Source organism: Hemibagrus wyckioides, linkage group LG13, assembly GCF_019097595.1.
Source record: "Hemibagrus wyckioides isolate EC202008001 linkage group LG13, SWU_Hwy_1.0, whole genome shotgun sequence".
NCBI lineage: Eukaryota > Metazoa > Chordata > Actinopteri > Siluriformes > Bagridae > Hemibagrus > Hemibagrus wyckioides.
Window position 1 is genome coordinate 11,171,464 of NC_080722.1, and position 24,353 is coordinate 11,195,816.

General features: G+C 36.5%; 1 protein-coding gene across 1 annotated transcript in view; it reads left to right on the top strand.

Moving 5' to 3' along the window:
* LOC131364173 (cadherin-18) overlaps window positions 1-24,353 on the top strand; it is a 79,519-nt gene that overhangs the window by 38,008 nt on the left and 17,158 nt on the right. The window contains exons 5-10 of the mRNA XM_058407298.1: window positions 9,559-9,726; window positions 10,653-10,840; window positions 12,210-12,463; window positions 17,564-17,700; window positions 21,108-21,229; window positions 23,694-23,811. Coding sequence (XP_058263281.1) covers window positions 9,559-9,726; window positions 10,653-10,840; window positions 12,210-12,463; window positions 17,564-17,700; window positions 21,108-21,229; window positions 23,694-23,811 — 987 coding nt within the window. The remainder of the gene's footprint in view (window positions 1-9,558; window positions 9,727-10,652; window positions 10,841-12,209; window positions 12,464-17,563; window positions 17,701-21,107; window positions 21,230-23,693; window positions 23,812-24,353) is intronic.

Consider the following 24,353-nt stretch of genomic DNA (forward strand, 5'->3'; position numbering starts at 1 on the left):
ATGTGAAATATTCAGCACTGTTTCCAAAACATAATCCTGTAACCTGGATTTATATGCCAGGTTCTGCTTGCAAAAAAAAAAAAAAATCAAAATAGAGTGCAATTATCAGCACTTTATTTTCTTCTTTGGCTGACTCCTAAATGTTCTTTATTTAAATTCATTGCTTGGTGTATCTGAACTCTATGCAGTGAATTATATGGCCACTAAAGTGACATTTGGGAATCAGCTTCTGATTCATTTATTAAAAATTAGTCATAGGTTAATCATGTCATGTTAATGAAATTAGGTCTGTTGGTATAAACTATTGATATTTACCTCGCTATGTCTGCAAAGAATACATGCAATGTATCATCTTTATACTATGATGGTGTAATATAAAGCCATGCTGCCTCTCAATGATATTCATAATTCAAACTTTGGGTTTATAATGATTACTAATTACAAACACATAATATCAATATTTAAATTCCTAATTACAGATTTTATGAATGTTGAGCTCTATTTCTATATGTACTCTTAGATTTGGATAATGAATGATTATGAGTTTATGGAGATGCAAAGTACATTTTTCTTAATAAACATGGAGCATTTGCTTACTATGTGCAGAACATATCACATGAAGAGACAAACAACACTTATAAAGATAGAATCTAAATGCAATTTTAAAAGCCTACTAATAAAGCAGTTAAATCAGTCAATAATGATTCATAAAAGCTATTTATATTCGTCTTCCTTCATTGCATAAACCAGAAGGATGTGCCTGTGTTTATATGTAACAAAAATGGCACACTGTACCTCCTTCATGTACTCCTGACATAAAGCAATGACTGACAGAGGGTGTTGCCTGATTGTCTGAAGAAGCTAATAGGGTTCATTGTCTCAAGATGCCAGAGAATACTAGAATAGATGATGAATAAAATTATCTTCATACACGCCCCCATTAACTGAGCGAGTGACTGAGTGAGCGTGAGTGTAGTGTGTGTGTGTGTGTGTGTGTGTGTGTGTGCACATCGGGGGGTGAGAGAGAAAAAGCTGACTTTTTTCCCCCATTAAGTTCCCATGATGAACCCTTTTTTAATTATACAGTAACAATAAGGGAACAAGTTTGTTGCAAAACAAGAATGGTCATTACACTAACATATCTACTCAGGAAATAAAGCATTACCAGAAAGAATACACTGTCATTTAAGGCTAGATTTCAGTAGGCTATCAATAATGTACAATTTAATTTAGCCTGGTTATGATTGTTTAGAGGCTATAAAGCTGGCCATAAACAGCAGTGTAAGATACACTGAGCTCTAATATCACTACTTGTTTAATTTTTTGATATATTGAAGCTTGTATTTGATAGTTTTAATTTCTCGTGTTGGTGCTGCATGCTATAATTGACTGGGAGTTTTCATTAGTGCTTTTGAGTTTATTCTAATTGTCCTACTGACATTCACTCACAACTTCAAATACTTGTCGAATCACATAACATTTGTATCGGAACAAAAACAAGACTTTTTGTAACAAACGATGTCATATAAATGAGATTCATTCTTTTGCAATACTAAAGGCGCTTCACTGACTAACTAGACAGTGTGATATGAATCACTTTGCATGAATTGTATAAGGGTGTTCATTATAAGCAGGGTTTGTTAATGTCAAACTGATTTAGCAGAGCTCCAGCATGTCCTCATATGTCACCCCAGACAGGCTACATTAAAAGCCAGACTGGGTCTTATTCATTACTTACAAGAGGATTCAGATAATAAAGAAATTTCTCAATTGAGTTTCACACACACAACGAAAAAAATCACAAAGTATCTTAGTCTCAACCATTATTAGTTCATACAGCCTCTGTTGTTCTTCCACTAATTCTTTCACAAACACTTAAACACAGAACAAAATAGGCTAATTTCACTGCTGATTAAGGGGTTTTAAGAGCTCTCAGCCTCACACAGGACACAGAGTCCCAGAAAGGATGAATTAGTGCACATTATTTGATGAACATTATTTACAGCTCAAGCTTCATATCATGACTTATCATCACATTATCACTTTATGGTAAAAGAAGCACAAGTACAAAAAGATTTCACTCAAGTACACTTGATGAGACATTAAGAAAGGAATCTCTCACGTTTCACTAAATGATTCTGAGCACTTTTATTTAACAAATAATTGGCAGTCGGGTATTTTTTTAGCAGTCGTCATCCCTACATATACAGAAATGAAAGACAAAGTGAAGAAAGCATCTACAGTTGGTCAGTGCATTTTGGATAACTGTTGTAAGCTCTCTGGCCATTTATAACTTATATTTTGGATGACTGGTAGTGTGATCTGTGGCAGCCTGTAATTTTGTTATTTGCCCGTTAGGATTTTGCCTCTGGGGTTTCTTTATTTTCTGTAAAGCTCTGTGTGCCTATTCACTCGAAAACACTCATCTCTGCCTGCTTTACGATCTGACAGATGAGATGCTTTCTACTAGTATTATAATGTGGATGTTCTTAAACTATTTCCCAGGGCAGAATTTTATGAGGTGGCATTGTGGAGCACATTAAAAGTTCACATATTTCAGCTGATTGTCTTCTGCTATAAAGATCTAAAGTAATATGTTTAACTGTCTATGTTTACATGCAATAAATTCATTCTGAATGTAAATGAATTGTTACCAAGCATGTTAGCTGTGTGTTTAAACACCACTCCTCTTCTATTAACTTGAATTAAAAATGTACATAAATGTCTTCTGTTCTGCCGGGTCAGCATTTTACTATATTGTAAAGCTACATGGGAAAAGTAGCTACTAAAAGCTGTACTTCACCCAAACCTGTGGCATTATCACTGAGCATTAATGCCATATAAAGCATAATTGAGACCGAGAGAGTGTTTGAAACTGGTGTTCAAGACCAACTGGGCCTATCTAGGTTTAATTATCACAGCCCAGCAATAAGAATCATCAGAGGTAGATATAATCATCCGTAATATCCTTTGTGTGCCCAGGACATTCTTACAGATCTTTTACAAATGCACAGCCTGTAATGGAGACTGAAGGAGGAACCGATACCATCACCTACTCCATGACATGGAGAGGGGTGAACAAAAGGCTAACAGTCTATCTCAGCTAGGCTCACCATGGGTCAAACACACTGCTTCCTTCACAATGGTTGTGTAGAATTAACTGCATTATTTCCTATACAAAACTGGAGCCTGTTATTCTCAGACCAGAAATAAGAAACAGAAATGTTCTGTTCATGATGTCTCTTCAGAGCTGATAACCCTTAATGTGAAATTGATGACCAATTTTATTGAATGTACAGGTATATTTGTATGTGCTGATCTCTGTTGAGGTTATAATAAGGTTTGTGAGCTTAATTCCAAAAAAAGTACTTAATAAAACCACAGCACACCCGTGCAGTAGAATTAAGATGTGTAACATCTTAGATTGATGCTAGACTTGTGGAAGAGTCAGTGGCATGAATTTGTTATTTAATCCATTAAGGCATGATCTACCTTAAGCCTATCTTGCTATATTAATAAAAGATGCCTATCCTTACGAGAGTTCCACTGAAACTAACACGCTAGTAATAGCAGGAAAGTAGATTTAATCTTATGAAACCACAACCTTATGAAATCTTATGAAACCATTTTCCTCCTGCAGTAAACCTCCAGTACTTCATCAGTTGTCTCCTTAGTGTGTCTAAGCTCAGCTTAGCTGGCTAGCAGCTTTCAATGGGAAAATTCATGGTTCTGATTGGTTCCTGTTTCTCCCCATAGCAGCAAAAAGCTACTAAAATGTTATAAACAACGTTCATTATGCATTAATGCAATAATTTGTCAGTGTTTGCTATCAAACCTGGAATTATCCATAATAGCACCATTCCACCAGCCTGAAATCTGTCTATGTGTAAGAAGGATACCCAAGTGCCTGATCAATCTCTTTTCTATATATATAGACTAGACTTATCATGTATAGACTTGACCTGAGGTCCTTCCATCTGTTCAAGAATGCAGGCTTGTCTTCATGTCACCATGCTTATTCTAACTCATTATTTTATTCTTCTTCAGTTCTGCTTCATCCTGGTCATCATTAAATAAAAGCAGCTTGCCTGTGGTGTTAGAAACGGATGAGCTTCATTGTACTGTGTTATGACAATGGTCACATTCTGCATTGCACCTTACATTCAAGCTGTAAACAGAGTTTGACCCCCCTTCATCATCACAGGTGGTGGAATTCTCTTAGCTGTCCAAACAGCTTGGTCTCTTGCTGTTTCCAAATGCACACCAAAGACCTGTATCTGCAACAAGCACCTTATGGAGCACTAATGATGCTTAAAAAGCCTGCCTTAGGTTGTTGGCACCTCCAGGATGATGCTGATCTTCATTAGCCACTAACCTAAGTACAAAAATAAACACTTCTGTAAGTCATAATGTCATCTCGCTTAACATCGTGTGCCAATTATTGCCAGCACTTTTGCATGAGGATAGGTTGATGCCCAAATAAAGCAATTTTCACACAAAACACCATCACTGCCACACCACTCTGCTTTCTAACAATAAAAAATAGAGGTTTTCAGCAATTATTTAGTTTCTAAGTTTATTTTAGTCTCTTGAAGCACTCCAAAAAAGCCAAAGCAATGATATAGGGTAGACTCTTCTTCTTGGCTAAAGAATAAAAATAAATAAATAAATAAATAAAAAAAGAGAAAGGTCAGGTCATTAGTCTTTTGTGTTGTTCTAATGGAATGGATGGCTGTCTGCCAGGCTTCTTTGTTGCCTTAGGAGCACAGGTTAAGTAATGTTGCAGTTGGGATAATATCTCTCAGAAGTAGGAGAGAGAGAAGAAATAATGGCCCTGGTAAAGTAGAGTTAAGGCATTAAGGATGTGAAGTGGATTTTAGCTAGACACCCATTTGTGGAAGAGATAAAGGTAATACCAGCTATTTGATTTATTAGCGACAAACTATGGACAATGAAATGTATATAGACAATATTATTCACACATTACTACACCTTATTTAGGCAAAAATCTTTTTCTTCTGCGTCAGTAGCAAGAGTGGAACACTAAGAGTAAATTAAATCTCTGACACACATATTATTCTCTAAAGGAATGCTTTATTAATGGCAGGTGCACTTTCATCTGTTAAATTTATGTATAAATGACTCATAGTCAGTGCTAATACCCTGTATAGCATACATATGTGGTGTATTACAAGTGTGTAAAAATGAGATCAAGATTGTTCCAAGAAAAAAAATAATCTTTTTGAAACTTTTCTAATTTCTCAATTTAACCACATAATTACACAACACTTCATTTATTATTTTATTCATTTACATTTTATGTTATGAAGCATCTTTCAGGTGGGTTGCTTTTATCACGTATGTTATAAGAGCTATAAACTTCTGTTGCTCACTTTCAGTTAATACAGTAACTGAAAAGAAGCTTACCAAGTTACTAGGAAACCATAAAATGCCTCTGTCCTAAAGACTTTCCCATGTGATAAAACTTGTCTATACACAATCATATTATTGGTGCTCCGAGGATTCCTCACTGTCCTTCAGCTGATGATTCCTCACTGTCTTTCAGCTGATGATTCCTCACTGCCCTTGGATAATAAACTGTTTCATCATTCTCTCTGCTGACCCGCTTAGACAGGACATTCCCTTTGTGGCAGGTGACTGATAACCTCCATCACACCAAATGTGACTAATGTGGTTGCAGTCACTCAAAGCTTGATCCAGTTCTAATGTTCTAATTGCCCTAAGACAAGCTTACCCCATTCCACAGCCCCATCTGTCATGTTCTTTTCTAAATCACATAGAAATCATTGAGGAGTTCAGTTTAAACCAAGGCAACAGAGCTGGGATGTCCCACAGAAATCCCTGTCACAACCAATGCTTGCAAATTTAGATGAATAATTCTGAATGTTAGAACTTGTACATTTTCTTATGGTTTCATTATTTTAATATCCACCACACTCCATCCACATCTCCCTGGCTTGATTAAATTTGTATAAATGTATTTTGTATTACCTATATCTGGTTCTACAACATCATTAGCATTATTTTAGCAGTCAGATACCAACATTCAAAGTACAAGAGAGCGAGCTGAGTAAAATAAACAATGTGTCTTTCGGATGTAAACTAACATCTAACTGTATGGTTTTTTGTGTTTATAAATCGTAGTTGTAAGCTGAGCCTGCCGGTCAACAATGCTTGACTCCACTTGTAACTATCAAATGGTTGGTGTTCGAAGAGCACACACTGACTACTACTACATTATTTAAGCAGATGCTACAACATTCTGGTGGTTTGCAGCCTACTGTAGATAACACAAAAATTGTAGCTATATTGTTCAATGAAATTTTGACAAAACATTCAATGAATGTTTTAATAAACAAGTATAAGGACATTTCTTCACAGATTTCATAATATGTAATTAGCTATTGTTCTGCATCATATGATAGAATGCTTACTTGACAAATATTTATAGATGTTGTGTACCAATATGCTCTGTAGACATACACTTGCAGGCTTATAATTGGACCAGAAGTTTAAGTGTTGGGTTCCAGAAATTCCAGAACATTGCGTATGGCTTATACATTATTGGGCCAATGCAAGAATACACTCTAGAAAGGACACCAGTGAATCACATGGCAGATCATACCTAGAGGCATTTCAAACCTAGAGGCAAGTTTCAAATAGCCCATCCACCAACTGGCATGTCTGCAAGTTGGAAGGAAACCAGAGAAAATCCACACAGACATGGGGCGAACTAGTAGAAAAAAAGATTTAAGGGCCTTGCTCTAAGGCCCACCAGTGACAGCGATGGGATTTGAGCTCTCAAGCTTCCAACCAGTAGACCAACATCCACTTAACCACTGAGCTACCGCTTTCCCTAGCGATGTAAACCTAAACGGTCACAGGGAAAATGTAAAGCTTCATAGATGTTCAAGGATCTCAGCTCGATATACATTGCTCCTTTTTTTTTTTTTAAAGGGGCCAAACATTTTGGTATTTTTTTTATTTCTTTTGTTTCTCCATATCGAACAAGTGGCAGAATAATCCATCTTACATACAAAATGCATGCATCTTACATCATACATCAGCATACATTGGCATTCATCATTAATATCCAAGAAGTCCATGTGGACATCTTGACTGCACAGTATACACTGCTGTGGGAGTGATCATTTGTACACTAAACACACACACACACACACAGATTAATGGTGAATTAGAAATGTTATTTCCATGTGCAAATGTGTTAAACAGAAAAAACAGGCAGTGAGTTATGAGTCAATATAATGTTTGCTGTTTTGTCTGCTTAGTGCTGTTGTATTTACTGAATAACAGCTAAACTGCCAAGTATCAGATGGTGGAAATTCGCTACAGAATGACTGTGTGCGCTCACAGATGTGTATGTGTGTACAGTCAATACCCTCCATAAAAGCACCCCGAGGCACGTAAAACTTCCTACTGTGCTCCAGCAAGATAAATCAAGGGAGGGTTTTATGATAACACATCTATCTCACAAAGAGGTATTGTTCTTGTCATTTTTCATGAATAGACATCTTTCAGACTAAATAATAATGAAATCAAACACGGAGCACAGAAATGGAGATTTGTGGCCTTGGAAAGTACTGTTCGAAAAGTAGACTGTGTTTTATTCCGAAAAGGAGTTCAAAGATTGCCACATCTAAAGTTCCACCCTTGGCCTTATTTCTTGCCTGAAGGGTAAATGAGAAAAAGAGTTTGTAGTGGGAATAACAAACTAAGATCACTGCTAAAAGGAACTACAGGGAAAAAAATATTTTACTACCCATTTTATTGTGGTAAATACCACAGACAATAGAAGTGGTTTATCAGAAACTTTAAATCATGATTTCCTCTAACAAGATTCCAAAATTTGGCACCATTTGTAGCAGGTTTATAACCAATATTATACATATGTATTTAATCTCCAAAGATATATGAAGCCAATCAAATAAATGTACATGATTGCACATGGCAGTTACATAAATTTAACAGAAATATTTTGTATTTATCGCACCCCAGCCACTGGATAGAGTGTCGGTCCCAGGCCCAGATAAAAATGGGAGGGTTGCGTCAGGAAGGGCATCCGGTGTAAAACCTGTGCCAAGTTGTTGTGTGGACCAGTTGGTCTGCTGTGGCGACCCCTCACAAGCAGGGAGCAGCCGAAAGATCAACAACATTTTGTATTTATCGCAAAGCTATTTATGATAGCAAATTTGTAAGCAAATCATGTATGCTTAAATACAAAAAAAAGGAACTTTAAGGTTTATCTAGCCTATGAGCAGACCGATAAACTCTGACCCAAAGCATCAAGTCTACTACATGTTCTTCCGATGTTATGTTATACATAGGTTCCTGCAATATGTAAAGTTCGTCTTATGGAGCAGTTATTAATCTAGTGTATTCAATTTCAATTTGTAACTGGAGCTCATTTTTCTTAATCAAATTACTGCCTCAAAAAAGATCAGAAAGCTCAGCCATCATGGCTTTATTGTCTAGATGTAGTAAATTTATCCTGTGGAATTGAGCAAAATCAAATAGCTAATAGTTCATTAGGAACAAAGTAATACATTTTATTTCTGGTCATACAGACATACAGAGAGCAGAGCTGAAGTCATATCTACTTCCCCAGGCAATTATATGGTTTAATTCACTGCTGGTTGAAATGCCAAGCCACAGAAGGCTAATTTATATGTTAGTTAATATGTATAGAGCTAACTCACATCCTAAAAATGTTAAAGATATCAAGGAATCTGAAGCCAGTCTAGACAGATATAAGGCTTTAGCTACCATTATTTTGATGCAAATAAGCTCTAAACATCTTGGGATGTGTATGATAGATGAGTATTGCAAAAGGTATATTGTCTCTTCAAGGCTGGAAATGTAGATAAAGGCCAACATTAGTAAAAAAAAAAAAAATTGAGAAATAATATACAGAACATATTAAATGCTTGGTCCTACGGTATGCAAGTTATAAGATATGTTTGACAACATAATTAGTTATTGCAAAGGACCTGAAAAGCTATTAGAATATGTTGTAAATGTATAAATATTTAAAACTAAACTTGTGACTATACAAAAGTAGAATAAAAATGTATTAAGTCTAAATATCTTTTCATTAAATATGAGACTGTGTGTGTGTGTGTGTGTGTGTGTGTGTTTCACTGTAAGGGTATAGATGAAGGAATGAGTATTGTGGAAGGTTGTGTTCACTCTCCAAGGCTGAGCAGTCATATTAAATTTAATGAAATGTAGAGGAAGACCGACCTTAGCAGACAACAAACTGGAGAATAAAAAAATAGAACAGAATATATTAAAGGGTTGTTTTTTATTATATGGTATATATGGTGGTATAAGAGATAACTCTCATGACTCTCTCTCAATATATATATATATATATATATTAGTATTTTTATATTGTATATTTAAATGTAAGCCAGGTGTTGAAACAAAACATAAGAATAGTTTGCTGCTTGTACCAGCATAAAACTTTTAACAAAATAAAGAAATGAGACACCTAACCTTGAGCTCTGTGCTTTCCAGGAGTAATCAGAACAGCATTGCCTGACATGGATCGAGAAGCAAGAGAGCACTATACTGTGGTCATCCAGGCCAAAGACATGGCAGGACAGGTGGGAGGACTCTCCGGCTCCACCACGGTTAATATCACGCTTACTGACGTCAATGATAACCCTCCAAAATTTCCCCCGGGTGAGTAATACAGAACAGACCATTTTTATTCAAGATGTATAATGCCACTGGCCCCATTTTTTCTTGCTTCTAATAACACTGTAGTTTATATCATAATAACTATGATTACAGATTGCTGTAGTTCATACAAACATACACACACACACACACACAATATGTAAAACCATTAGCTTGGTCATGTTTGAATATAGGCTATTTAGTGGTAACAGGTCTGCCTTAGCTTTGTTGTGCATTTGTATGTTAAATCTTGTGCTTGACTAGTTTCGCATGTCTGTAGATCTCCTGGCCTGTGCCTGTTTTTCGATTTTGTTTTCTAAGTTTTTTGTTTTTTAATTTGGAGTGCACTTTTAATAAAGTAAACCTGTATTCCCATTAACATGCACAGTGACTCTTGCCATGATTTTTATATTAAAAAATCAACCAATCAAGCATGACTTAATATAATATAAGATATCAATGCCCTTACTATTACACATTTCCTTATCCAATAACTATTTTTTTTTTTTTCCTTATGGACCAGTTATGCATGTATTCCTGTCTCTTTTCTGGATCCAATTTTATTACAACATTGCAAATTAGATCATCGGCACTCTAAAGTACTAATACTAATTATTATGTATTGGAGAGCAGATGTCTCAGCAGCCTTCATAAAGCCAAAATAACAGTTATGAGCTATGAATAATGCAATAATTTTATATGAATGAAATAACAGTTACTGTGTCACTAAACCAGGAATCCCATCATCCCACTTCTAAAACAACAGTCAGTGTGCTTGAAATTCTGAAGCACAACTCTATATTATTATAAATTATTTTCTTGAATATGCCCTTCAGTGCTAATGATATTAAAAAAAAATAAAAAAACAACTATGTACTATGAGAGCTGTAGTATGAGAGCATATATGATCTTTTCTTCTGTGTCTACAGAAAGCTTCCAGGTGTTTGTGCCTGAGTCTGCCCAGGTGGGGAAACCAGTGGGAAAGATCAAAGCTGAAGATGAAGACGTGGGCATCAACGCTGAAATCAAATACAGTATTATTAACCAGGAAGGAGCCAATGTGTTCTCAATAGCTACAGACAAAGACACAAGAGAGGGCATCATTAGTCTGAAAAAGGTACCTAGCCATCAACATGTTTCAGTATATTGTAGTGTTGCAGAAAATTTAGACAGTATTCAAAACCAATCAATAAGATTAGTGTTTTTTGCACGGCTGTGTCTTCGACTGTTTTCAATGCGTTATCAGGTTGTTTAATGTAATATCAATACATTTTGCAGAGAAATGATATTTGTTTTTGGCCTCCTATAACGTTCATTGTGTTTGTCTCTTGGGTAAAGTGGGGAATAAAGCCTGATATTATAGAGCCACTGATGTCTCATGCAATACCTAGAATCACCTCAAAGGTCAGGGTTCTTGCCTAAGTGCAGAGAATATCGAGTTCATCCAAGAAGCAATCTCAGTCTCTTGGTCTGATTATACCACCAGTCAAAAGAGGTTAGAAGTCATGTTTGCAAGACCACCTTTTTTTTTTTTCAAAAGACATGCTGACCTCAAGAAGAGAAAGAAACCTTGATACATTTGTTCATTTGCAGTAGCTCTTCTTTTATATAATGAACTGTGTAGCTGAGCAGAGGATCTTCATTTAAAGAACCATTTATTTGTGCAAAAGACACAGTAGGTCTCGTTTTTTCAAGCTAGATAGGATGATAATTTGTAAATCATTCATGGTGGCATTTATATGAGAATGTAGCGTTAATGAAAATGCAATTTGTTTGAAAAAATGTCCTATCAGCTATATCCTATGAGATCTCCTGTTTTTGTGCACATTTACTTTTAAGAAGACAAGAATGTTGATCATAGCTGGTATTAGTTACTTCATATTCACATACAGACTGTCACATTTTGTCACATTTAAACAAAACATTTTTTGTGAAACTTAAAACAGTTCATATTAACGAATTGGAACAAAGTAATCCAAATAAGAATCTCATTCAATTAGGAAAAGCATAACAACAACCTACAGTATGAAAAGTGCAAAGGTTGAAAGTGTGAATATCTTTGATACCTGAGGTGCAGCAATGTCTAATCTGCCATACCAAAGATTTGAAAGAGAAGGAAAATGAGCTGGGAAGGCACATGTTAAACTACAGGTGATTGGCATGTATCAGCATAAGCATTAAAAAAGAAAAAAAATTATAATAATAAATAAATCAGGATTACTGAAACAGAAATTTGTTTCAATAACAGTTTATCAGGAATTTCTGGCCTAAACACACAACTTGCTAAAGGTGAAAGCTCAAGGATTTATGCCACTACCACTACTAAAATTTGTGAAAATTTATTCTGAACTTTTATATGTGACTAAGCGGCACTGAAGAGTCTAGTAATAAAAGCACAATGAATGCAATTTATCTGTGATTGACAGTCCCTGATGCTTCTGATTAGAAAAAAACAACGAACCAACTTTCCACTTTTGTCTTTTCAGCCACTTAACTATGAAAGGAAGAGACAGTACACCCTGCATATCGCAGCAGAGAACACACACCTTGACCCTCGCTTCTCCCATCTGGGTTCATTTAAGGATAATGCCACTTTCAAGATAACAGTTGGGGATGTGGATGAACCACCTGTTTTTTCAATGGATTACTATATCATGGATGTCTATGAAAATGCAAAAATTGGCACAGAAGTTGGATCAGTTACAGCACAGGATCCAGACAGCAAGAACAGCCCCATCAGGTAAGAAGGTAAAATGGTTATATATAGAATGAGCATATGTCCAATTTATTGAAGATGATATTACAAGATTGTGTGTTCATTCTAACCAGTTCAGAGAAAGCAGTAACTCAAAGGGAATATTTAATTAATATTATCAGAATTCTGGAAGGTCATTACTCTAGTGGCCTTTGACAGTAATATTTTCTTATCATGAGTTACAGAAGTTTTGCCAAATGATAAAATTCTAGATTTCATGGCAACGCATGGAATTCATGACCTGAGCGAACCACTGATACATTAATTTTAACATGTGCATTATGCTGAACTGGGCTATAAAGTGCTTACCTTTCACTGCACCCGATTGCAGAGAGTTGGGAGGTAGTATAGTTGCTATGCTTTAGTTTGGTGGAAGGAGATTATTAAGATGTCATCAATAGCCATGAAGTCTGAATCTGGATCGGAGATCTAAAGAAGTTGATCACAGCCAAAGGCTAGTTTCAAGAATTCAGTTTGGAGTTGACCCAAAAGACTTTGAGAAAAACAAAAGTTACTTGAATGGATAAAGAAACTAGGACAAAACTTAGAAAATAAAAACTGGAAGACTGGACAAAAAGTATGAGCAATCCTTGATTCACTCAGTCATGGGATTTTGACTCTTTCTGGCTAACTCATGCCATAAGGGGTACCAATCAGTCAATATTTTTTTGATTAGTTTTGCCTTCCTTTCCAAGTAATTTTTGGGGCAAATACTTTCCATTTTTCCACACTTACTTGGTCTTATTTTGTCTTTATTCTTGCACTAAGATTAAGAGGTATTGTAATATTCAGTCCATTAACATTCTTGATTTATTAAATCCAGTTAATAGATACGAAACATGACATATTCTATTATGACAATTAACTTGCCAGGTACAATGGCATAAACATAAGATGATAAAAATCAAAATGCTTCAGTTTTGGTTATAGACATGGGTAATATGGGTTCCAGTACATAATAATGTAATTTTCAGAGTTATCACCAGGCTAGCCATTGTGGCATGTAAAGATTTAATTATTTGACTGCATAGAAACAGGACTCTATGCAATTTGCAGAGGATGTTTGCCCTGTGCAGGTTAAAATAGCTAATTCCAGAGGGAGTCGGTTGTGGCTCACTGTCATAGAGCTCCACCTCGCTCTGCTTTAATTCATGTGGGTTAACTTTATGGTCATGATGTGCCAGTCTTAAGACCAACTAGGTGGTACAGGTGATTTGCCTGAATCAACAAACTAAAGAAGTGATTAATCTGCTATGTCCTGGGGTATGTGGGTACACAGAATGTGTCTAACACAAGGAAACATGAGTGTTGAGCTTCTCACAGAATGCAATTCAGGGTGTTTGCTTGTCTTCCTTGGTTGTACATCCCAGGGGAGACCTGACACTATGGGTTGAATTATGAATTTGATGTTGCTTTCCCAAGCCTAGTTTTCCTATGGGACAACTGATTCAATCCACCTCTGCACATATTCATCCTTAGCTTAAACTTGCTGATTCCATCTTGACAGAATCTCAGATTTTATGCCCAGGTGGTCTCGGAGTCTGGATTCAGGGCTTGTCATGGAGTTCTGCTTATTGCTCTGTCTCTACACAGCCTTAATTCAACCGTCACTGCCTGAGTCGCTCTGAGATCCTACAACGTTACATTGCCACCACCTAGCCAGTCTGACTAATTTTATGTTTCACACCTTCATCCCATCTTCTGGCTCTTTCCAAACAAATTTACCTTTCTCTTTTGTTAATGTTTGTGATAGGGTGGTGAAGGTGTGAAGGTTTTGGGAGGGGAAGAGGTGCAGTAAAGTGGCTGGTTTCCAGATTTAGACCATTATCTGTCGACTTCAAATCAAAAATAATGGATGCAACCTCCCACATGCTATGCATAAGTAATCATAATATTATGCAAGCTTTAAAACTATAATATATTCATAGCAATGTGTTTGCATGGAGGCACTATTCTGCCTTTATTTAACCTTTATCACCTCATCCTTCTTATTTAGTCTCTCTTTAATGTAAAAAAGGCTAAATTTAATGAGAAGTTAGTGAGTTGCCATGAATGCCTTTACTATGTCCTACTATGACCCTACCGTTCTCTGTTTATCTCTAATGTACAGTATGATGGTAGTAAGTGCAGTCAGAGTTCTCAAAGTCAGTGGCTCACCAAAGTTAAATGTTATGAAACTTCTTTTTTTTTTTACCTTATTCTTTTAATCTGGAATCTGGGAAAAATGCCTCTAATATTAAAAATTACCCTTATTCACTTATGGTATATCTCTCTCAGTGAGATGCAAAAATATACTGTGCTCTATTGCAGAATCCAGTCACATACTCTATGTGAGCAAATATGCATGGGCCATTTGGCAAATTGTCTGGCAAATGGCATAGATACATCAGCAAAGCCATTAATGGCAGATCTTACTGAGCTTATATTGCAAGCTATAGCTGTCAGCCACTGTGGCATAATCCTGGTCCCAATAGTCCGCAAGGTCCTGGTTTTACACACAGTTGTGTCTAGTGACAGTTACATGCTGATTCCTGCCAAGTAGATTAGATCCTCTGACTGATGGTATGCAGAGTTTGGCACCCTCGAACAGGCTGCTGGAAACCATGGGTGTGATATCTCAGACCCCTAGGCAATAGCTGAGCAGTGCCAATAATCACCTTTTGCACAGTCAAGTGCCAACCTGATTTAGGCAAGTGAAAAGCTGTCACCATGTGATATGCTAACTTGTATGAACACATATGCAGTTTGTGCATGTTACAGCCATACCAGCCTTCTGTTATTCCTAAAATGAGCCAAATTGGCCTCCAAGAGTTGTTTGGCCCATCTACACTGTTTGGCTCAATCTGGACCCTTACCTCTTTTCATTTGCAGTAACAGTGGCATGATGTGTGGGTGAACTATGCTATAAAAGATTTTTGCCTGCTTGCATTTTATTTAGTTCTGTTTTATTGTGGCTCAGTCCAGCAGTCCAGCCTCAAGAATTTACTCCTAGCTGCATGAATAATCTCATGCCTGTTCTTTCAGGACAGCAACTGCCTGGACAAGCACCATGGGGTTGCTAAGACGTTATGCTGAGAGCAGAGCAGCTTAATACAAGACAGGCCACCTCTTTCTTTTGATGTCATATGCTAAGGAACTCTTCCCTCTAAGCATCTTTGGATGGTTGAGGTTATTTCACATGCTTACTGTATGAGTCTACAACCAGTGTATTGTTCTACACATGTTCTGGGCAGAATTTGGCAGCTCATAGTCATACACATACACATATTCCACCAGTGCGTGATCCCCGAGTCCTTGAGGGGTTCCTCATGTAACTTTTTATATTTACTTTTCCTGTTTCTAAGATCCTAAATCTGTTTTTAAATGAAGATATGACAATAGTGAGCAAATCAATAACTAGCACTAGCTACGTGCTTTTGTATGCATATGTAATTTGCATGTTCTAACAAATGAATAAGAATGTGTTTGTTATTACTGACTATTAACTTAATGACAAATGAACCAATAACCTCTCACTTTAGATCCCTAATTTATGACCACTTCAAAGATAATAATTCTGATCGATAGCCAGGCCCAGACGCCAGGCCCTTAACTAATCCTGAATGGTTAATAAGGACAATGCTGAACAGGATTCCACTACCACGACTTTAATGCTATCCCTTAGTGGATCAGTTTTACCTCTCTGATAGTGATTTTCTCTGGACAGACACATACTCAGTGGTAATGTCAATGGAAAGCAATCTGAAAACCCTCCTCAAACTGGTTTCTAAACAATCACATTCCATTGAAATCTCTTACTGAGACAAAGCTTGTCAGTCTTGGTCCAGCTGTGCAGTGACAATGACAAAGATTATAGGCTCAGATTTTTTTGGTGTTTTGGTGTACAGCACATTTTACACAAAAATGACACAAACATTAGTAACAGCTTGGCCACCTGTTGACTAGTTATTATAATGTTATCCTGTTACCATCAAGCCAATCAATCATGTTAATAAAAGCATATGACTTTACACCACCTCCAAAATGCAGAAATCAATCAATTAATTCATCAGAATATTGAACAGTGCTTGATATTGTAAGTGTACTTCAGTGACTACATGCAAGACCACCAGAGTCCATGGTCTTTTGAACTGTACAAAAATATATATTATACAATTGCTGAACACAATAACACTTGAATTTTAAGATTTGTTCAGTTTTCCTAAACAATACTATGTTTATCAGTTCCATGTTTGTAACATGTAATAACCAGGGATTTTCCTAAGCATAATGGCTACAGTGTTTTTTGTCATTTATTTTATTTAACACTGAAGTTATTTACAATACCCATCCAGGCAGTTAATGCAGTAACTACTAATATTGTGATGCTGCATTATTGCATCATTGTTTAAGCTAAAATTGTTAGTCAACACAAATATTGATTGGAAATAAACAGGATATGAACAATATTTTAGAATCAAGAGTCTCTCTCTCCCTCTATCTCTCTCTCTCTAATAGTATCAGGATTTACAAATTGGTCATATGTTTTGTGGTTACTTTGGCTTGCATATGTAATTTGGGAAAAAAATACATCGGAATATTGAAAGAAGGTAAAATACTGATCAGAGATAATGATAAAGATATTTAACATCTCACAACTACATGTTGCTAAACAATACTGCCAGCATTGCTAAACGCTTCACAAAACCAATAACAGTAGTGACATGTTTTCTGTTTTAGGGTCTTTTGCATCCCTTAGAAATATCAGTTGTAGTGTTTATAACTCAACAGAAATAACAGAGCAATGAGGTCCCTTCAATTCTGCATCGAATAATCACATATCCTGATAGCTGAAAGCCATTTTGATGAAGACTACAAATAGAATTTTGATGGATTAGGTGGTAAAACTTCCACCACTTGTTTGCAATGGCAATTGGTCAGACATTCAATCATTGGGCCAGTAAACACGTCTGTGTACTGCTTATATCAGGGATTACAACAAAATCACTGCTTTACAGATGATGGTGTGAACTACAGTAGATGTACTCATGCAATATTCAATGTCTTTCTCACTTGAATCTCTTTCTCTCTTGACTCTATATATAGGTATTCCATAGAGCAAAGAGAAGGAAGTGAAGGATATTTTGATATTGAACCCGTCAGCGGAATCATTAGAACCACTCACCTCCTGGACAGAGAGGATGTAGCCTGGCATAACATCACTGTCATGGCAAAAGAGGCTGGTGGGTACCACATTTGATTCTGACTGGACAGTTTGCTTACAGGTTGGAACAACAATACACTTACTGTACTGCATTCTCTATACTTATGCTGTAACCACCTCTAAGTGACCCATTATATTGCTGCATTCGATTGACCACCGACTAGGAAAAAAACAAAGATCAGCATATGACAATATGAACGCTCGCACCATCCTCAGTAAATAACATATTTCTCTTCTTTCAAGGAGTTATAACAGTATTTCCTGTAGCACTATCAACATAGAAACATTAGCATGTTAAAATCTACTGTATAACATTGACTATACAGTTGTCTGAAAAAATATAAAGAGTTTTATTAGCTAACTTTCACATTCTAACAACACATTTTAATGGAGGCATTCATTTTTCCCCCTGAACAACCATGTGAAGAATTCAGACTTCCTAGCTGAATGCAATCGAATGCAACAAGTTTCACTCTGCCAGTGGACTACCTCTAGGGATTGGTGGTTAATGTAAAGGTTTTTGTTTGTTTGTTTGTTTTTATTTTGACATGTAGAAATGGGATTTCACTGAAACCCACACATGTTTTTTAAAAATAAATGTTTGTGAAAATTCAGGCCTATTAGAAATTACACTGAATATCAAACTCTGATCTTAATCTATTTTATAATGTCAAGTGTAAGAGTAAAGAACAGCATGAAAGCTTGGATATCTTCAACATGGCCCTGTAGGAGTGTGTGTATGTGTGTGTGTGTGTGTGCGCAGACATATCTGTATTTGCATTACACAAGGTACGGACACAAAATCAACATCATTCTCAGGTCAATTCCCAAACAGACGATACAAATCACCGGCTGCTCTCTCGGCTAATATGAGTCGATCTACGCTGCTCTTCGGCTGTAGATCTAATCTAAGCAATTACCTTTTCCCCCAGCCTTCACCCAGTATTAATGATTCACTAATAGCAAAGTGTAATCGCTGGTAATGATATTCTGGTGCTGTCAGGCATTGAAAAAGCACCAGTACAAAATTGCTGTGGCTAGAATGGGAAATTTGAGGTGAGCATGTTCATTATATCTGCAGGCAGACTCTGTCCACACTGGGTGGGTGATAAAGTGACCAAGCAAAACCATGCTTGTATCTTCAGTTGGCACAGTGTCATTAGTTGCTATGGAAATCTTCCACCACCCACATGCATAAATCTCGGTTAATGCCATGGTCAAGTAGTGTAAAGCAAATTTCATTTGAAACTGTTTGTGTCCTTGAGCTAGACTTTTCTCCACCTCTACTGATTTGAATCCTAATTAGAATTAAATTATTATACAATTTATTATAATTGATTATAATTAGAATCTCTGCCATAAAAAAAAACATATAGATAATCAAATAAAAATTAGTAATGTTTGGCGTTCTGCATATGTGCATGGACTCTGAATCTTATATCATCAAAATTATTAGCATCTAGTCTGTCATATTTGACACCAAATATGAGATAAGTAATAGAAGGAGAATTATATTTTTAATATCATTTTATAATTTTAATTATACAGAGGAACTGTTTACACCACTTGATAGTAGCAGTGGATCAGGTAGCCCCCAGTAATTCTGTGTTTTATTCAGTAGATCAATCAAAATATGGCAGTGTTTCTTAATGATGGTTATAACATTATGCCTGAAAGAACAGGATGTTGCCATAGATATAACCCAAATGTTTAATATTGTCTTCATTGACAACAGAATCTATATTGTAAGCTACTGTATGTTTGACCAGTTGACATGGCAACCACCTTTTTTTTTTCTTAAATAGCAGCATGATCATGCCATGTTTTTCCGTGGGCTTTATGTAGATCTAATGTCGAGTAGGAACATGCATCATGTGAATGTCAAGGATGCTCAGAGGCAACCGATGCAAGTGCAGAGTTTTTAATGTGCAAGGTGTAAAAATAGCAGCAAAAAAATTGCAAAATTTACACTGAGCAAAGCTATGGAAGGCAAAGCAACAAACAAAACTTGACAAATGACAAGGATATATGTAAGGTCTGATGGGTAAGCACCGATTCAGCATAACTATGACAATGGAAATATTCAGCGTCAGTTTCGAGCTCTGTGAGTTGTTAAATGAAATCAGCCTTATCGTTCAAATAAAAGGGGAGAAGTTCATAAAAATATCCACAAAATGAGAAATAGGCTGTGTGAGATTGAAGCAAAGGGGGAAGACCAGCAAGATTTTCTATAGATTTATGTTTTACCACAGGGCACTCTTTTATCAAATATTTCATGTGCCCTCCATCATGACTTCTACAAAAATGTATCATTCTCACCTTTAAATAAAGCACGTGTATTGCTTTCCAGTTTGGAAGAGCACGTTACAGTAGGGAGCTGCTGTATGATCCCAAATGAATAATTCACCTCATCCAATAACACACCACTTATCAGTGAGGTTCCAGACTCCCTGCTACTTCACAGTTTCTTAGATAGTGTTCTAGAAGTATCCTTAAAGTAAAAGGCACTTTCAAACTCTATGCTATACAGTAAAACCAGTATGTAGACATATAATGGAATTTTTGTCCAATTCATCTTCAACACCAATTGCCATTAATCACAGTTTTTACCAAGAAGAACATTTGAATATCCTTGCTAACTCACTTCACCTTTAGTAACCACTTATGAGTCATGGTTTTGACATATTCATAGCCTGTCCCAGGAACACTGAGTGTGAGGAGGGAATACACTCTTGATGAGACTCCAGTCTATCGCAGAGGGCACCATGCACACACACACACACACACACACACACACACACTTATTCACACCTAGAAGCAATTTTAGCATAGCCAATTCATCTACCAGCATGCTATTGGGAGGTCGGAGGAAGATGGAAGATCAGTAGCAGAGTAGCAGGGTAGCATGAAGGTGTGAGGTGGCAGTGCTTCCCACTGTGTCACTGTTTCACCCACATTTAATTACCATTGGTGCAAAATACAGGATTTCAATTCAGAACAGTCTTTCTTTTCATCATGATCCCATGATTTTTCCTAGCTGCTATATACAACATACTGTAAAAGCGGCTGTGTTCAGACATGCATTGGTACTTATATGTACATCAATAGCTTTAGTCATGGTGTGTGTGTGTGTTTTACACTTTATTCCAGTAAAGCAGATTTGCATAATACCTTGCCGAGTATTTTAACAGGCTAGCATATTATGCATTCCTTAGAAGTACGTTTCCTTGTCACAGATTGAACTTTTGAGTCTGAAAAATAACAAGGCATGATGTTATTGCGGATTTATTTCCACGGTCATACATTTACCATTCGCAAAACAGCTCAATATGCACAGCTTGTGTATATAGACTTTGATAAATGTAACTTGTGTTATCATGATAATTTAGTTTCTGTTCATTAATTAATTTATTCATCCATTTGCAGATAACCCAAGTCTTTTGAGTCATGTCCCCGTCACAATTCAGGTACTGGATGTAAACGACAACCCGCCAGAAATCAACACAGACAACGAAATCCTCATTTGTGAAAGCATAAGAGCCGGACAGGTAAGTCTCACGATGTCTTTCTCTATATTTCTTGTACACCCCATAAAAGGTTTGATACAGAGTGTATATGCTAACCTAAAGCACAGAGGGAAGCTAGCAAAAGAGAAAAATAGAAGGAAAGAAGCAGAGAAAGATTGAAGCCACACTAATCGTCGTTCATTCAGAGTGAGGATCTGTGCAGTCAAACATGACTGCTTCAGCTCCATGCACATGGCAGTTTTTTTGTCTTTAAGAGCACTGCAGATATACAAGAACAGCTGATAGTGCAAAGATGGAAAGCATGAACAAAGTGAAGGAGTAAAGGAGAATGATTTAATGAGAGACACAAGCTTGGAAAATGAATAAAAGAATAATGAATAGGAGAAAATGGAAGAATAAGGCAGGGAGAGTATATGGGGTGACGAATGAAAGAGAAAAGGTATGGAAAGAAAAAAAAGGATGGGCTGAAATGGATTTTTAATATTCATAATTGCAACACTTCTTTAAAATCTAATCAATCCTGCATATAATGCTACTAAAGCAAAAATGCATACTGTGTCTGGTTTCCTTATCTACAGTAATAGATTAACCATGACCTCACCCATGGGTGTCATGTTCACTTGTTTCTTTCTATTAGACAAATGAAGCTGAGTGGTTTTACATAAATAATTAAGTCCTGGTACATGGATAGCATTTAACATAAATCACTGACCAGCAGCACAAGATACAATGTAGTATAGGCTGGATAAGGAGGTCCAATCTTATAGACAAAAGGCAGGTGTGCAGGTTTTCATTCCGATCAAGCAAGAGCCAAACCTGATTCCACCTGTTTATTCAGTTGCTCTTGGCTTTCAATAAACTCATATGTGGTTTCTCGTTGGTTGGAATGAAAACCTACACCCAAACCGGCCCTTTCCGGATAGAATTGGACATCCCTGGTGTAGATAAAGAAAATATTAAGAAAATTAAGATGGAAAATATTACAGGCTACCTCTCAAAATAAGCAGCACATGAGTTTTGCAATTGAAAAGCTTCTATTAGAGCTAGTGGTAGACAATTTATTTGCATGTGGACATTCTGGTAGTAAAAAAAAAAAAAGCTTGTGAAGGCAGTCAAAACATGAAATCATGTTAGAACAGCAAAAATAATCACAGAATAATCGGTGGTGCAGTTGGTAACATTTCTGCCTCGCAGCTCAAGGGCTCACAGGTTCGATCCTGATCCTGAAGACAGATAGGCAACACAATGTGTTGGATTGACGTCTCAGCCAGCTGAAATCTCTGTCATAACCAAGGCTCCAGTCCAGATTCACTGTGACCCTGGATAAAGGTGGTGCTGAAGATGGATGAATTACATAATTATAAATTATAGCATTATAACATTTTCTTTGCCAGTATTTCTGCTTTTAAGGCTTTTATGAAAGCCTATTGAATTGCAATGACACTTTAATATTTGAGTCATGTATTTTTTTTCTCTAGCTATTAAGTATTATTAAACTATTTCTAATATTTGTATGAATACCCATGACTTGTCATAACATTTTATGAAACATGAACATGAAGTAGTTCTATAAACACCCCATAAATGCTTACTTTTTTCCTACAGTACCTGTAGATGCTGTTATGCTTAAGTTTTTTTCTATGAACAATTGAGTAACACTAGTATAAGGCTCTGGAACTTCCTTCCATTTTATGTACCACTTGTGTGGACCCTGGAGCATATCCCAAGAGACTTGGGGCACAGGATGGGGGACACCGTGGTGGGGGTGTCAGCCTAACACAGTGCTCAATTACACACACACACTCACACTTATTTACACACAACAGCCAATTTAGAGATGCTAATAAGCATCAGCAAAGACCACTTTGGAAAGGAAACCGGAAAATGCCTGATGCACAGGGGAGAACATGCAAACTCCATACACACAGGGAGGAGGTGGGAATTGAACCCCCGGTTCAGGAACTTTTACATTTATTGCTGCTAACAAAAACAGAACTGCCAATTAAATCGCACAGCGGTAAAAGAGCTGAAGCTGATCGTTCTTGATGTCCTTCAGCATTGTTTATTAATATTTATTGAAAACGCTGCTCTCATTCAGGGCCGTGAAAGCTAAAAGTATTGTTAATATCTCTGTAGAATCACTACAATTTCTGTCTGATGAAAACAAGAAATGAAGCGGAGGAAGGCTGATTCCCTCATGAACCAGATGTCCTGAAACAACTGTTGGGACTGATAAACATGGCCTAATTAGCATATTCTAGTTAAAGAGACTTTTTAAGACAAGAATTATTAGGCCAAATGTGAACTGAATTCATTGTGTGATTGGATTTCAGGGTGACTTTTGGTGAATGAATCTAATTGACATTATCATTTTTGCCCCTTTACAAATCTTTAGAGTTAACAAGTGTCTGATTATCAGATTGAGATATGTGTTGAATAATGGAGACTCAACAGGATTTTTTTTTTACCTTTCGGGTAATGACAGATCATCCAGACGATCAGTGCTGTGGATAAAGATGACTTTGCAAATGGACCAAGATTTTATTTTTCTTTACCTGGAGGAATTCCAACTAATCCCAACTTTACCTTAAAGGACAACGAAGGTATGCAATTTAATAAATTTCTGTGTGTGTGTGTGTGTGGGTGCAATACAAAAACATTGTGTAGTGCAGTGAGTTCAATATTCATTTAAAAGCCAATTATTCATTGGCTCATGCTGGTTGTTTATTAGCTATATACATGTTATTAAAATAATATAAATTTTATCATTTTAAACAGCAGACAGACCCATTACTATTATTTATGTTCTGAGAGCAAACATTTTAACTTACTCTGGCTTCAAGACAAGATATTGATGAAAAAGTCTAGACTTTTTTTTTCATAGGATTGGAAGGCTGATACTTAAGCAATACTGCATGAGCTAGAGTGTGGTTACACTGAATATCAGCATGCTGTGCAAGCCCACAGGGCAAATGGCATAGATAATCAAGATTAAGTCAAGGAAGTGACATTTTGGACACAATATGGCCAAAATTTCTGTTCATTTTTGCTCTGCAAGCGGAAATTGATCTTGAAGAAGCTACACTCACTTTATAATCTGTCATCTAAATGGCTAGCTAGCTCACATTGGTTTGTACATTCCCAT